At 39.9% G+C, this 15,082-nt stretch overlaps 2 protein-coding genes across 6 annotated transcripts in view; both read left to right on the top strand.

Annotated features, from left to right (window-relative positions):
* The window catches only part of LOC123327520 (zinc finger protein 665), a 392,317-nt gene extending 378,084 nt beyond the window's left edge, over positions 1-14,233 (top strand). For 4 of the 5 annotated variants that reach the window (XM_045163294.1, XM_044931482.2, XM_044931480.2 and 1 more), the window contains one exon: positions 4,426-8,882. In XM_045163294.1, the coding sequence (XP_045019229.1) occupies positions 4,426-7,262 (2,837 nt within the window). In that variant the 3' untranslated portion in view covers positions 7,263-8,882. Of the gene's footprint in view, positions 1-4,425; positions 8,883-14,099 lie in introns of those variants that run through there. The other variant, XM_045163295.1, reaches the window with a different exon arrangement.
* The window catches only part of LOC123327538 (zinc finger protein 160), a 65,358-nt gene that overhangs the window by 3,007 nt on the left and 47,269 nt on the right, over positions 1-15,082 (top strand). The window contains exon 2 of the mRNA XM_045163344.1: positions 14,100-14,218. The gene's annotated coding sequence lies outside the window, so the exon portion shown is untranslated. The remainder of the gene's footprint in view (positions 1-14,099; positions 14,219-15,082) is intronic.

The following is a 15,082-nucleotide window of genomic DNA, read 5'->3' as shown; positions in this document are numbered from 1 at the left end:
TTAGTTCTTGATGGAACCTCCATGCTATTCTCCAAAGTGGCAGTACCAATTTATGGGCCTTCCAACAGTGCAGGAGGGTTCTCTTTTCTCCATACCCTCTCAAGCCTTTATTGTTTGTAGACTGTTTGATGGTGGTCATTCTGACCAGTGTGAGGTGATACATTTTTGTGGTTTTGATTTGCATTTCTCTCATAAGTAGAGACATCAAACATCTTTTCAGATGACTGTTGGCCATCTGTTTGTCTCCTTTGGAGAAATACCGGTTTTGATCTTCTGCCCAGTTTTTGATTGGGTTGTTTGTTTGTTTTGATATTAAGCTGTATGAAGTGTTTGTATATTTTGGAAATAAATCCCTTATAGGTAGCATCATTTGCATCTATAGTCTCCTAGTCCAACAGTTGTGTTTTTGTTCTTTGCTTGGTTTCCTTTGCTTTGCAAAAAGGTTTTAAATTTAATTAGGTCTCATTTGTTTGATTTTGCTTTTATTACCATGACTCTAAGATCCAAAAAAATTTTGCTGACATTTATGTCAGTGTTTTGCATTTGTTTTCTACTATGAATTTTATAGTATTTGCTTTAGCATTTAGATGTTTAATGCATTTTGAGTTTATTTTTGTATGTGGTCTTACGGATCTGTGTTTCTGTTTTGTGCCATTATCATACCACTTCCCTGGTGGCTCAGACGGTAAAGCGTCTGCCTACAATGCAGGATACCCAGGTTCAATCCCTGGGTCAGGAAGATCTCCTGGAGAAGGAAATGGCAACCCACTTCAGTATTCTTGCCTGGAAAATCCCACAGACAGAAGAACCTGGTAGGCTACAGTCCATGGGGTTGCAAAGAGTTGGACACAACTGAGCGACTTCACTTTCACTTTGATGACTGTCAGTTTGTAGTGTACTCTGAACTCAGGGAACATGATTCCTCCAGCTCTGTTCTTCCTTCTCAAGATCATTTTAAATATCAGAGTCTTTTGTATTTTGTTACAAATTAAGTTTTTCTTTGTTTTATGAAATATGTCATTGTTAATTTGATAAGGGTTGCATTGAATATGTCGATTGCCTTGGATAGTATGGTCATTTTGACTGTTACTTCTTTCAATCTAAGAACATGGTATATGTTTCCATCTGTTTGTGTCATCTTTGGTATCAGTCATCAGCATCTTATAGTTTTATGAGTACAGTTCCTATGACTTTTTTGGTAGGTTTATTCCTTAGAGTTTTATTCTTTGAGATGGTGAATGGGATTGTTTCATTAATTTCACTTTCTGATATATCATTGTTAGTGTATAGAAATGCAGGAGTTTTCTATATATTTTGTATCCAGCAAGTTTACTCTGCTCATTGATGAGGTCTAGTAGTCATCTGTGGCATCTTGGGGATTTTCTGTGTGTAGCATTATAGGGACAGTTTTACTTCTTTCTTATTTTTTTTAACTTGAATTCCTTTTTATTTCATTTTCTTTTTTGATTATTGTGGTTAGGACTTCCAGAAATATTTCCAGTAAAAGTGGCAATAGTGAACATTCTTGTCTTATTCATGTTGTTAAGGGGAATGCTTTCAGTTTTTCCTTGTTGAGTATGATGTTAGCTGTGTGTTTGACATATACAGTCTTAATTATTTTGAGGTAGGGTCCATCTCGGAGAAGGCAATGGCACCCCACTCCAGTACTTTTGCCTGGAAAATCCCATGGACGGAGGAGCCTGGTAGGCTGCAGTCCATGGGGTCGCGAAGAGTCAGAAACGACTGAGCGACTTCACTTTCACGCACTGGAGAAGGAAATGGCAACCCATTCCAGCATTCTTGCCTGGAGAATCCCAAGGACAGGGGAGCCTGGTAGGCTGCCGTCTATGGGGTTGAACAGAATCAGACACGACTGAAGCGACTTAGCAGCCGCAGCAGCAGGGTCCATCTGTGCTGACTTTCTGAAGGGTTTTTATTATAAATGGCACTTGAATTTTGTCAAAACCTTTTCTGAATCTATTGATGATCATATGGTTTTTAATCTTCAACTGTTAATGTGGTGTATCATAGTGATTAACTTGTGGATATTGAGAAATCTTGCATCCCTGCAATAAATCCCACTTGAACATGGTATGATCCTTTTATGTGTTAGTAACTGTTTGAATCTGCTCTTTTGAACTCAGGGAAGGTCTAGGAGAATAATGCCTTTTTCTACAAAAAGGAGTTGGATGCCTCAGGAAGGCTTTTGTAACTGGGAAGGTCGTCCAGAGTCAATTTCAATACCTCATTTTCTTTGATACTCCTCGATCTTGAGATGAACATGTGTGGAAGAAGAAATGAAATAAGTGTCCAAAAGAGAGGTTAATCGTATTTGGCAGAGGTACCCAGGTTTAGATAGCCTTTTCCTGGATTTTCTTTCTGATTTCTGCTGATAAGATTCTTACACAATATCCTGGAATATTGTGTATGTTTTTCTTGAATATTAGCATTCCATTGTAACTTACAAAATTCACAGTTGGATACAGTACATTGTAAATAGTATAACAGGTATTATCCTGCTTTCTCCATATATCACAGTCACTTTTTAAAATCTCTTTTGTTTCTGTCCCATACCCATAGTATAATGCCCATAAACTTGCTGAACCAGTTCTTTTCTTTTAAGGTCAGTATATTAGTTTGCACTCTCAGTTATCTTCACAAAGACATGCGGTCACAAGCTGATATCTGACATAAACCTATGAACCCTATGCTCTATGCAGGCCCTTTCTTAGTCCTGACCATTCCTCACATAGTACCTTGATATGGATGGAAACACTGTTCTCAACTACCACATCCCTCCACCTTTTACATACTCTCACTGTAAAGATCTCTGGTCATTTATTGAACAAGTTTCTCAGGACATGACCTAAATCACTCTGTGCATCCATGATGACTCACAACCCATTTCGAGATGGGATGGTTGAATAATAGTTAAATGGACTACTTCTGTCTTGTTTCTTTGTTGATATTTTCTTTCTAAGTTCCTTGTATTTTTTTTTTTTTAATATTTTCTAATCTATTCATTCGGTGGGTGGTCATGTTTACAAATAACTTTTCTCAGTCTGTAGGTTCAGATTCATAACCTGCTTCTCTTACCACTTTGTGTGCCATTTGGTGTGTCTCCTCCTCTGATTAGAGAAAAACATGTTAATTTACCTCAAGCCTTTTAAAGCAAATTAGTGCTGTCAGTTGGCTTACAGTAGTGCATGTTTTATAGTAAGTACTCAAAATTTACTTCATGTTCTTTGTGATATGACTTTATCTACATATCTTTTTAAAATTTTATTAATTTTTTAATTGAAGGATTATTGCTTTACAGAATTTTGTTTTCTGTCAGACCTCAACTACATTATATCTTGTATGCTATTTACTTGCAACATTTTTCAGCAATATTGTGTCTGACCCTAGTCAATAAATACACAAAGCACTCGATTTTTATTTATTATATTTTGGTGCCATTAAACCAGGTAATTAAGAATAGTGCATGGCTAGAGAGAAGCCTTCCTTGGTGGCTCACTGGTAAAGAATTCACCTACCAATGCAGAAGATGCAGGTTTGATCCCTGAGTTAGGAAGATCCCGTGTTGAAGGAAATGGCAACCCACTCCATTATTCTTGCCTGGGAATTCCCATGGACAGAGGAGTCCTGTGGGCTACAGTCCATGGGGTCGCAGAGTCAAATACGACTGAGCGACTGAACAACAACATAGGTAGGGATTGCTTTGGTTATTGACTGTTAGAAAACTGGTGAATATTTTATGTCTTAATGTATATGTCATTTACAAATGATGGTCTTTTAGTGTGTATTCTGCAATACAGCTGACACATACTACTTGTTACCATTCTAAAATGCTTTTTCTTCTTTTGTATGTAGTTCTATAGCAGATTTAGAAAACTGTTGTATCCAAAGAATTGTTTTAGTCACATTCTTCATTTTCTCATTTGTTTTCAATTGTAAACAACGAATTGAATAGTTAAGCATTAATTGGGTAAGCTTGGTTTTGGATTCTTTACTGTTACAATATATTATATATTGTTTAGAATTTCTTTATGTACAGTAAGTATGCAGAATACAATGATAGTGTAATATTTTGCTTTTCAATTTGAGACAACTGTTGTTTGATATGTTCCTAGGAGTCCTGGTAGAAAAATACTCTGTTTTTGAGAGTTGGCCTAAGATTGTCCAACGTGAGTGTGTTTCACATATGGTTTTTAAAACTAGGCTACCTTAACGGTGAATTTATGTTATCATGCTTTCTTAAATTAAGAATTCTATTCTTTTAGTGTTTCTAAAAACTTAAGGTCATCATTGTGGTGTTTCACAACTTGGTGTAAGTATTACTTTTGGTGTAATATATATTCAACATGAAAGATTTATTTTTGAATTATTGTGAGCGGGATACCTGTGGTTCTTTTTATCTTGTAGATATCTCTCCTACACATGTGATCAAGCATTTACAACCCAAAGGGAACAGTGATAAACAAGAAATATTCCAAACATTGATGCTGGGAAGACCTGAAAGCTGTGATATCAAACATTTTCATCTTTGGGAAAGTCAGGAAAATACATGTGACTTTGAATGTCAGGGGAGAGATGACAAACGAAATTACAAAGGAACACCTGTAAGCCTTAATGGAAATGTGCCTGATGAAATAGATTCACATGATGGAAAGGATGCAGGAATCAAGCCGTTTGGAAGTAGGCTTGGATTTAACTTTCACGATAAACTGCAGATATTTCAAACTAGTGGGATAATTTCTGAATATAATGAAGTTGAGAGGTCTGTCAACAACAGTTTCTCATTTTCACCACTTCAAAGAATTCCTCCTTGTGCCCAAACCAGTGTTTCTAATATATATGGGAATGACTTTATGAATCCTTCAGTAGTAATGCAAGACCTCAAAGCACACAGGGAAAAACCTTACAAATGTGATGAGTGTGGTAAGGCCTTTCGTGTAAAGTCAAGCCTTTTAAGTCATCAGACAGTTCATACTGGAGAGAAACCTTACAAATGTGACGAGTGTGGCAAGGCCTTTCGTTTAAAGTCAATCCTTTTAAGTCATCAGACAGTTCATACTGGAGAGAAACCTTACAAATGTGATGAGTGTGGCAAGGCCTTTCGTTTAAAGTCATTCCTTTTAAGTCATCAGAGAGTTCATACTGGAGAGAAACCTTACAAATGTGATGAGTGTGGCAAGGCCTTTCGTGCAAAGTCAACCATTTTAAGGCATCAGACAGTTCATACTGGTGAGAAACCTTACAAATGTAATGAGTGTGGCAAGGCCTTTACTCACAGCTCAAATCTCAGGAGACATCAGAAAATTCATACAGGACAGAAATTATTTAAATGTGATATATGTGACAAAGTCTTCAGCCGAAGTGAACACCTTGCTGGTCATCAGAGCGTTCATTCTGGAGAGAAACCTTACAAATGTAATGAGTGTGGCAAGCACTTTAATCAACCTTCAAAGTTCATAAATCATAAGAGATTACATACTGGAGAGAAACCTTACAAATGTGATGAGTGTGGCAAGGACTTTAGTCAACCTTCACAGTTCATAAGTCATAAGAGATTACATACTGGAGAGAAACCCTACAAATGTGATGAGTGTGGCAAGGACTTTCATGTAAAGTCAATCCTTTTAAGGCATCAGACAGTTCATACTGGAGAGAAACCTTACAAATGTGATGAGTGTGGCAAGGCCTTTCGTGTAAAGTCAATCCTTTTAAGTCATCAGACAGTTCATACTGGAGAGAAACCTTACAAATGTGATGAGTGTGGCAAGGCCTTTACTAACAGCTCAAACCTCAGAAGACATCAGAAAATTCATACAGGACAGAAATTATATAAATGTGATATATGTTACAAAGTCTTCAGCAGAAGGGAACAGCTTGCTGGTCATCAGAGCGTTCATTCTGGAGAGAAACCTTACAAATGTGATGAGTGTGGCATCGCCTTTCATGTAAAGTCAATCCTTTTAAGGCATCAGAGAGTTCATACTGGAGAGAAACCTTACAAATGTGATGAGTGTGACAAGGCCTTTCCTGACAGCTCAAACCTCAGGAGACATCAGAAAATTCATACAGGACAGAAATTATTTAAATGTGATATATGTTACAAAGTCTTCAGCGGAAGGGAACAGCTTGCTGGTCATCAGAACGTTCATTCTGGAGAGAAACCTTACAAATGTGATGAGTGTGGCATCGCCTTTCGTGTAAAGTCAATCCTTTTAAGGCATCAGAGAGTTCATACTGGAGAGAAACCTTACAAATGTGATGAGTGTGGCAAGGCCTTTCCTGAGAGCTCAAACCTCAGGAGACATCAGAAAATTCATACAGGACAAAAATTATTTAAATGTGATATATGTTACAAAGTCTTTAGCGGAAGGGAACAGCTTGCTGGTCATCAGAGTGTTCATTCTGGAGAGAAACCTTACAAATGTGATGAGTGTGGCATCGCCTTTCGTGTAAAGTCAATCCTTTTAAGGCATCAGAGAGTTCATACTGGAGAGAAACCTTACAAATGTGATGAGTCTGGCAAGGCCTTTCGTGTAAACTCAACCCCTTTAAGGGATCAGAGAGTTCATACTGGAGAGAAACCTTACAAATGTGATGTGTGTGGCAAGGCATTTCGTGAAAAGTCAGTCCTTTTAAGTCATCAGACAGTTCATTCTGGAGAGAAACTTTACAAATGTGTTGAATGTGGCAAGGCCTTTCGTGTAAAAGCAATCCTTTTAATGCATCAGAGAGTTCATACTGGAGAGAAACCTTACAAATGTGATGAGGGTGGCAAGGCCTTTCATGAAAAGTCATTCCGTTTCAGGCATCAGACAGTTCATACTGGAGAGAAACCTTACAAATGTGATGAGTGTGACAAGGCCTTTCGTGTAAAGTCAGCCCTTTTTAGGCATCAGACAGTTCATACTGGAGAGAAACCTTACAAATGTGATGAGTGTGGCAAGGCCTTTTGTATAAAGTCAACCCTTTTTAGGCATCAGAGAGTTCATACTGGTGAGAAACCTTACAAATGTGATGAGTGTGGAAAAGTCTTCAGTCAAAAATCACATCTTCAACTTCACTGGAGAATTCATACTGGAGAAAGACCTTTCAGATGTGATGAGTGTGGCAAGTTCTTCAGTCGAAATTCACACGTTACAAGTCATCGCCGAATACATATAGAGAAACCTTTCAAATGTTTCAAGTGTGGAAAATCCTTTACTCAGGTCTCAGCACTCACTCAACATGAGAAAATCCATATATGAGAGAAATGTATGTGAATGTGGTATATGGTAGAAGTCTTAAGAATTCACACCCTACTGTTGGTCAGAAAATTCATTCTCCTGAGACACCATACAAATATCATGAGTGTGGCAACATCTTAGGCTTCATGAGAAAATTCATACTGGATAGAAGCCAGATATATATGTATTTATTAGGTCTTTAGAACATGAATTCATTCTAGAAAGATTCCTCACCAATTTCACAAGTGTAAAAAACAAAAACACCTATCCTCACAGCTTAACATCTCAACAGTAGTATTAGAGTATTTATCCTGGAGAAAACACACAGCAATGTAATGTGTGTGGCAAGGATCTTACCCAAAAGTCACAAGATAGGAACATAGTGGAGCCATACTTCCCAGACTCAGTGGTTGTGGCAAATCCTTTACCTTTTTCACTATATGTATTCTCTGATGACTTTAGTTCAGGTACTCAGCAGCTACAGTAAATCCATATTTGACAAGAAGCTGTAGAGATATTTTCGTGTAAAATAAACCTGAATTCTAACTCAGCAGAGATGATTCTTTGGGAAAGTAGTCCACCATCTTTTTGGTCTCCTGGCTTTCTGAATAAAGTCACTATTCCTTGCCCAACAAGTAGTCTCTCAGTTTATTGGCCTGTTGTGTGGTCAGCTCTAAGAGCTTGGCTTTGGTAATACATTGATCAAACACATTTGCTATATGCATTTCCTGATGGTCTCTGGGAAGGAATCAGTGAGATGAAGGGGCCAACTTTATTAGATATGATTCATTCACATCCGTATTTCCTGGAAACACACACAGCCTGAATTATGAGATTCAGCCGTGTGTGAATTAGCAACAGGGAGGGCGGAAAATAATGTAAAACTAGGACAGGACTCATCATGGTCAGTAGGATCAGGAAGCCCTTCCGTACGTAGTCCAGCCTATCATAAAACATACATATAATAATAATATAAAACATTATAATAGAAAACACTATAATAATAGTTATAAAACATAACTATTTCCTTTGTTATAATCTATTTCACACAAGCTTGTGTTCCCCTTTTTTTTATAGCTATAGGGAACTTGCAGTTTAATAAGACTTTAAATTGTGTACTTGTCTTAATTTCTCTGTTTCTTTGAAAAACGAATCCCTTTTGATTCTTGAATCTCGATGTAATCTATGGTTGCTAGTAGATCTTTAACGACACTGGGAAGAGGGTCCCATGGCAGGACTTGCCTTCTGGCTACACACTCAATTACTTTGATGATCTAAATGATTCATTGGATGGTTAATTCTTGGCATTTTGGGATTAATAGCCATTTGCACTACTGCCGTTGTCGCAGGCACTGCTTTACAAACCTCAATTCAAACACACAACTTTATTCAAAATTGGACCAAAGATGCTCATACTATGTGGACCACTCAGGCTCAGGTAAATGAGGAAGTTCAAGATGAAATACAGGAAATAAAAACAGCCATCCAATGGGTCAGAGATGAATTAATAGATTTACAAAAACAAGTTATGCTAAAATGTGACTGGAATTCTACTCAATTTTGTATTACCCCTGTTCGGTTCAACTATAGTGCCTACTCTTGGGAACAAATAAAATTTCACTTGTAAAACATATGTGATAACGCTTCCTTAAATGTACAATTATTACAAAAGGAAATCTTTGAAACCTTTTCTACGAGTCTACCCTCTTCCGACAATTTGGAAACCTTAGCTGACCAGCTAGCTGATCAATTATCTGGGCTAGACCCTCGAGGATGGTTTCAAAGCATTACACATAGTAATGGATCTGGGGATATAAAACTGATAATTATCCTGGTGATTATATTTGTATTCTACCATTGCCTGTCAACTAAAATTGTTCAAACTAAACAAACTAAATTGGCCCGGGACTTTTTCACTAAAAGTATCTACAATCACCCCCAATTATGAAAAAATAAAAAGGGGGGAATTGTCACGGGATGTTCAACTTTAAGGGATCCAATATGTTGCATTTTCTTCCTTTATGTGCCATTTCTCAGAGACTCTGTTCCTTATCAGTTCCTGGAAAACAGGAACGAGCAGAGCTGCATGCAGTTCTCGGGACTTAGATCATAGGAAAGGGCACCTGCTTGGATTCCCTTCAGTGACTCTCTTCAGTGACCTTTTACTTACAGGACTATCCATTTTGTTGCAACTGATGGAATTTCATTTTTAATGGCTGAGTAATGATTTTATTGAAGGTATGAAGGCATCTGTCTACAATGCGGGAGACCCGGCTTTGATCCCTGGATCGGGAAGATCCCCTGGAAAAAGGAGTGGCAATCCACTCCAATACTATTGCCTGGAAAATCCCATGGACAGAGGAGCCTGGAAGGCTACAGTCCATGGGGTGGCAAAGGGTTGGACATGCCTGAGCGACTTCACTTTCACTTTCACGTATGCATTTAGAAGTTCTTTAGTAAAACGTGAATGAGGGCCGTATAGAGTTATACGCTTTTTCACCTGTTGCATGTAAGAAAAAGCAATGTGTTTGTACTGCGGTACAAACAAAACTAGTTGCCCTTCAGCGTAAACATTTCCTAACACAAAAAAGGCAAGAACAAGGCCTCAGAGACTCGCGATTGCAAAGCCAGTAAATCAGAAAGGCTTCGTCGTGAAGGACAATGCGTGGATCGTCTGTTTTCATAAATATGAGTGTGTGTTAGGGGCTTATTATCAGCAAAAATGTATTGTTGGCTTTAGTGTCGAAGAGAGCATCAGAAGAATCATCATCAGATTAATTTTGTCCTCTAATTGAGGGGACCTTTGGTTTTGTGCCCATTACAAGAGAAAGGGGAGGAGACTTGGGACAGACGGAGCAGGGATGGTGGGAAAGTTTTAAACATTTTATGTTGCTGTAATTGGGCCTTCTGTAAAGTTTTATCATCTAATTTATATTCGTATAATGAGCATTCTGCTTTTTGATGAATATCAGGGAGGCTAGAATGGCCTTGAAATAGCAAGATCACGGCTTAAATGGAGGCCCACAAGGGCCAGAAATTTATTCGAATATTTTCTCCCCGTCTTGCGGCTTGTTCAACATTTTCTTTAACCCAGCTCCAAATTTCTAAATTGAAACTACTTTCTTCAGGGAACCAGGGATTATATTTAACCACTGTTGGGAGACAAGCCTCTATCCATTGACGCAAAACCAACAGTCCTTGAACCTTAAATAAATGATGAAGTAAAGTAGAAAAGTGGTGGGGCTTTCCAGCCGTTTGTCGTATAACCCCGCACTTACCGACCTCTGTAGGTCCAAACAGTCGAATTCAGCCGCTTGCCAAGGGCATTCACCAGGTCCCTGTTCGGGCGCCACTTGTCACAGTCTTTGTTGACTGGGACCCAGGGACTGGAGTGGACAAGAAGAAGGAAGCAGGGTACCCACATCTCAAAACAAGGGTGCTTTTTTTTGCAGAAACACATGTTTATGTATCTTCATACAAGGCAGCTTTAGTCAGTAAAAAAATTGAGCAAAAACAAAGCCAAGCAAATAACAATCTTCAAAGGGCCAGAAAGCATTCCATATACTGAGGAAGAGGGGCATAACTGAATAATTACCTTTAAGTAAAAGGTCACTGAAGGGAGTCACTGAAAGGAATCCAAGCAGGTGCCCTTTCTCATGATCTCAGTCCTGAGAACTGCGTGCAGCTCTGCTCGTTCCTATTTTCCAGGAACTGGTAAGGAATACAGACTCCTTGAGAAAGAGCACACTAAAGAAGAAAATGCAACATACTGGATCCCTTAAAGTTGAACGTCCCATGACACAGAGCAATTATTTTGAGCATCAGTTTGATCTGAACCAGGATATTATGTGTATGTGTATGAATCACATTTAACAGCTATCATTACCATTTGCTACTATTGTATTCAAAGAACTACATTCTCAAAGTATCAAGGTTTCCTGTTTCCATGAATAAAATAGAAACCCTTGTGTCACAACCCTGGATGAATTGTGTTTATTCCATCAACACCGTTTTCTCTCACTTCAGTACTTACAACAGCAGCTAAGAAGGCACCATTCGGCTCTCAGGTTTAAATAATCTAGAACAATTTCTTGTCACCATGGAATCAAACAACATAAAATTTGGGGGTTACATAGTCATAATTTGTAACTAAAGTTACTCTCTGTACACTCTATGCCAGGACATTCATGTGACTGTAATCCAAATAGCACAGCAGTGCATTTTAGACCGACTTCCATTACTGTACAAAAATTGTATCAAATAAACTTAAAGATCTCATCTGCTTTATTTTTATTTTTGGCTGTGCTGGGTCTTTGTTGCTGCATGCAAGGTTTGTCTAGTTGCTGTGTGTGTTGGCTTTTCTTGTTGGGGAGCACAGCCTCTAGATGCGAGGGCTCAGTAGTTGCATCTCACAGGCTCTAAAGCATGGACTCAGTAGCTGCAGCACACACTGTTAATTGTCCTGTGGCATGTGGGATCTTCTCAGACCAAGGATGGAACCTGATGCTCTGCATTGACAGCGGATTCTTGACCACTGAACCATTGGAGGAGTCCCTCATTAGCTTTATTGAATGATTCATGCATTGGGCAGAATTCAACCTGGTAAGTGGGTGCTCCAAGGAGCCTGACACAGTGGACAGTCTCAGGATGTTGAGGGTATTTTCATGTGTATTGTGATTATGTATCTGTTACAGATTTTTGGCTTCTCCTTACTATGAAGTTTTTATTTAGATATGGGCTCTTGGTGTTTCTTAGACTTGGGTGACTGTTTCCTTTCCCAGATTAGTGTGGTTTCAGCTGTTTTCTCCTCCGAAGATCTTTCCTGTCTTCTTCTGGGACTCCTACAGGACAAATATTTGTGACTTATTGTCCCAGAGGTCTCTTAAAATCTCCTCCTTTTGTTCTTTTTTATTCTGTTCAGTAGTGGTGATTTTCAGTACTCTTTCTTCTGGCTCACTGATGTGTTTTCTGCCTCATTTAGCCTGTTCTTACTCATTTTAGTTTCTTCTTTGTTTTTTTTTTGTTTTGTTTTGTTTTAATTTCATTTACTATATTCCTCCATTCTGTTTGGTTGGTTGTTATATTTTCTAAGTCTTCGTTAAATACTTCTCAGTTCTCAGGTTGTGCATTCTTCTCCCAAATTCTCTAATCATGTTTACTACCATTACTCTGAACTCTTTCAGGTAGATTGTCTATCTCCACGTTACTTAGTTCTTCTGGGGTTTTGTCTTGTTTCTCCCTCTGAATCATATTCCTCTGTCACCTCGTTTTGTATAATTACTAGTTGTATTTTTATCTATCTGTTAGTGTAGTTATGTTTCTTGACCTTTGAGAATTGGCCCTCTGCAGGAGATATCCCAGGCACCCTTCTCCTGATCCAAGGGCCAGAACATCTGATCACAGGGTGGTGTCCCACGGGTATTTGTGGACTCGGTTTGCAAGCCGTGGGACTCTACTTTTGCTTTTGGTGTCTTCCCCCTGATGTGAAGAGCCAACCCGTTGGAAAAGACCCTGATGCTGGGAAAGAGTGAGGACAGGAGGAAAAAGGGGCGACAGAGGACTAGAGGGTTGGATGACATCACCGATTCAATGGATATGAGTTTGAGCAAACTCCAGGAGATGGTGAAAGACAGGGAAGCCTGCCTTGCTGCAGTCCAAGGGGTCGCAAAGAGTCAGACGCGGCTGAGCGGCTGACCAACAACCCTGCTGAGTGAGGCTGGTCTGGAGGCTTGTGCCTGCACAGTGATGGTTAGAACTGGGTCTTGACCCTTTTTTGGGTAGAGTTACATCGAAAGGCATGTGTACAGGAAGCCTTTGGACAGCCTGTCTGCTGATGGTTAGGGCTGCATCCTGACCCTTTCATCCTTTGGCCTTAGGGGCCCCATTGCTGTAGCCTACAGGTTCTGAGTAGATCCAGTGTTGGGCCAAAATGGAGACCTCACGCAGATGAGTGCTCTCTCATAGTTCTGCCCTCAGGATCTGTGTCCCCACAGTGAGCCACAGCCCACCCCCCACCCTCCAGAGATCCTTCAAGACCAGCAGGCAGGTCTCACCATCCAGGATCCTAGCAAACGATTGTGTGTTGCCCTTCATCTCAGCTTCATCTCAGGGTGCGTGAGGCTTCGTCTGCACCTGTTAAGAGTGAAGTCTCTGTTTTCCCCATTCCTGTGGAGCTCCTGCAGTCAGGGCCCGCTGGTCTTCAGAAGTAAATGTTAAAGATCTCGATGGCCTTATTCATTGATTCATGGTTTGGTCAGCATCCCACCTGGTAAATAACAGGTGCTCCCAGAAGCTGTCAGTCGTCTTTACACCAAGGTATATATGAATCAGTGGGTGGTTTTCAAACTTTTGTGACCTGAATATACTCATAAATGCCATGACATGTACAAAGTAGGTGCAGCATAAACATGAAGAAGCTGAGTTTCTGTAGGGGTGGGGTTCACTTCCATGAAAAAACTGAAATGGCAAAATGGTGAAATGAAATGTTTAATTTGGGAGTTGGCTGTGATCAGGTGCTTGAAGGTCAAGTGAGTAGAGTTGCACAAGCACACAGTGAAGGGAATGACTATGGATTCCAACTGTATTTTGTGACAGGGAACTAGTCTCCAGTGCCAAATGCCTGCAAGTCATCCTGCCGTTTCTCAATGTTGTGTTCACATTCAGAGCCCAAAGATCTTGCAGAGAAAGTGAGATGTGTTCTTTGTTCCCAAGTGAAAATACTTTCTTTGATAACTGATGTTAAATTGGACTCAAATTCACTTTTATATCACAGTTTGTGAGTCCTTGTCTAAATGCTTTATGCATGCTTTTTGAATTTGAACTCCAAAATAAGTACTGATGTTCTTTCTCATTTCCCAGATGAAGGAACTTGAATGGAACAAAAACCACCCCATCCCAGGAAGTGACTGAATGGGAGCTTGAATCCACGTGGTCTCGCCTCAAAGAACTCGTCGCCATGTTGCTACACTGACGCCCAGGTTGTTGGCATGGCTACAATAATTCTTGTTGCAGTGACAGGGCCGAGGTGCAGGCAGGCACAAAGCGTGGGACAAGTCACCTTGTCCCAGCTGTATTTCTGGGGGAACAGCTGAGGGGAGGCTCCCTGCGGTGGCACCTCAGGCAGCAGACCAAGTGCAGGTGGACTCTCTGCGTATAGTAATTCTGAGAGAGTAGGGCCATCCACCAGCTCTGTGCCCACAAAAATCAAATGCTGCTGGTCAGTTAGGATGACCTCAGTGTATTTACAAACATCTGTTGGAAAAACTTAACAGAAACACCTGAACAAAACTGGGCAATCCAATAAATATCTGTGTCCATTGGGCTGCCTCCCAGAAGAAAAAGACAGGAAGAAACATCTCAATCATGTATTTAGACTGTTTTTTAAAGATATAATTCTGTTGCATAGTTTAGTCTGTAGAATAGTGAAAACGTAACTTTTATATGCACCATGTGTGTATGCTAAGGCGCTATGATTTTCCCAGTAGTCTTGTATGGATATGAGAGTTGGGTTATAAAGAAAGCTGAGCACCGAAGAATTGATGCTTTTGAATTGTATTGGAGAAGACTCTTGAGAGTCCCTTGGACTGCAAGCAGATCCAACCAGTCCATCCTAAAGGAGATCAATCCTGGGTGTTCATTGGAAGGACTGATGCTGAAGCTGAAACTCCAATACTTTGGCCGCCTCATGCGAAGAGCTGACTCATTGGAAAAGACTCTGATGCTGGGAGGGACTAGGGGCAGGGGGAGAAGGGGACGACAGAGGATGAGATGGCTGGATGGCATCACCGACTCGATGGACGTGAGTTTGAGTGAACTCCGGGAGTTGGTAATGGACAGGGAGA

The sequence above is a fragment of the Bubalus bubalis genome, chromosome 18 (assembly GCF_019923935.1).
Source record: "Bubalus bubalis isolate 160015118507 breed Murrah chromosome 18, NDDB_SH_1, whole genome shotgun sequence".
Lineage (NCBI taxonomy): Eukaryota > Metazoa > Chordata > Mammalia > Artiodactyla > Bovidae > Bubalus > Bubalus bubalis.
The sequence above is the reverse complement of the archived record's forward strand: the minus strand, read 5'-3'. Positions and strand labels throughout refer to the sequence as shown.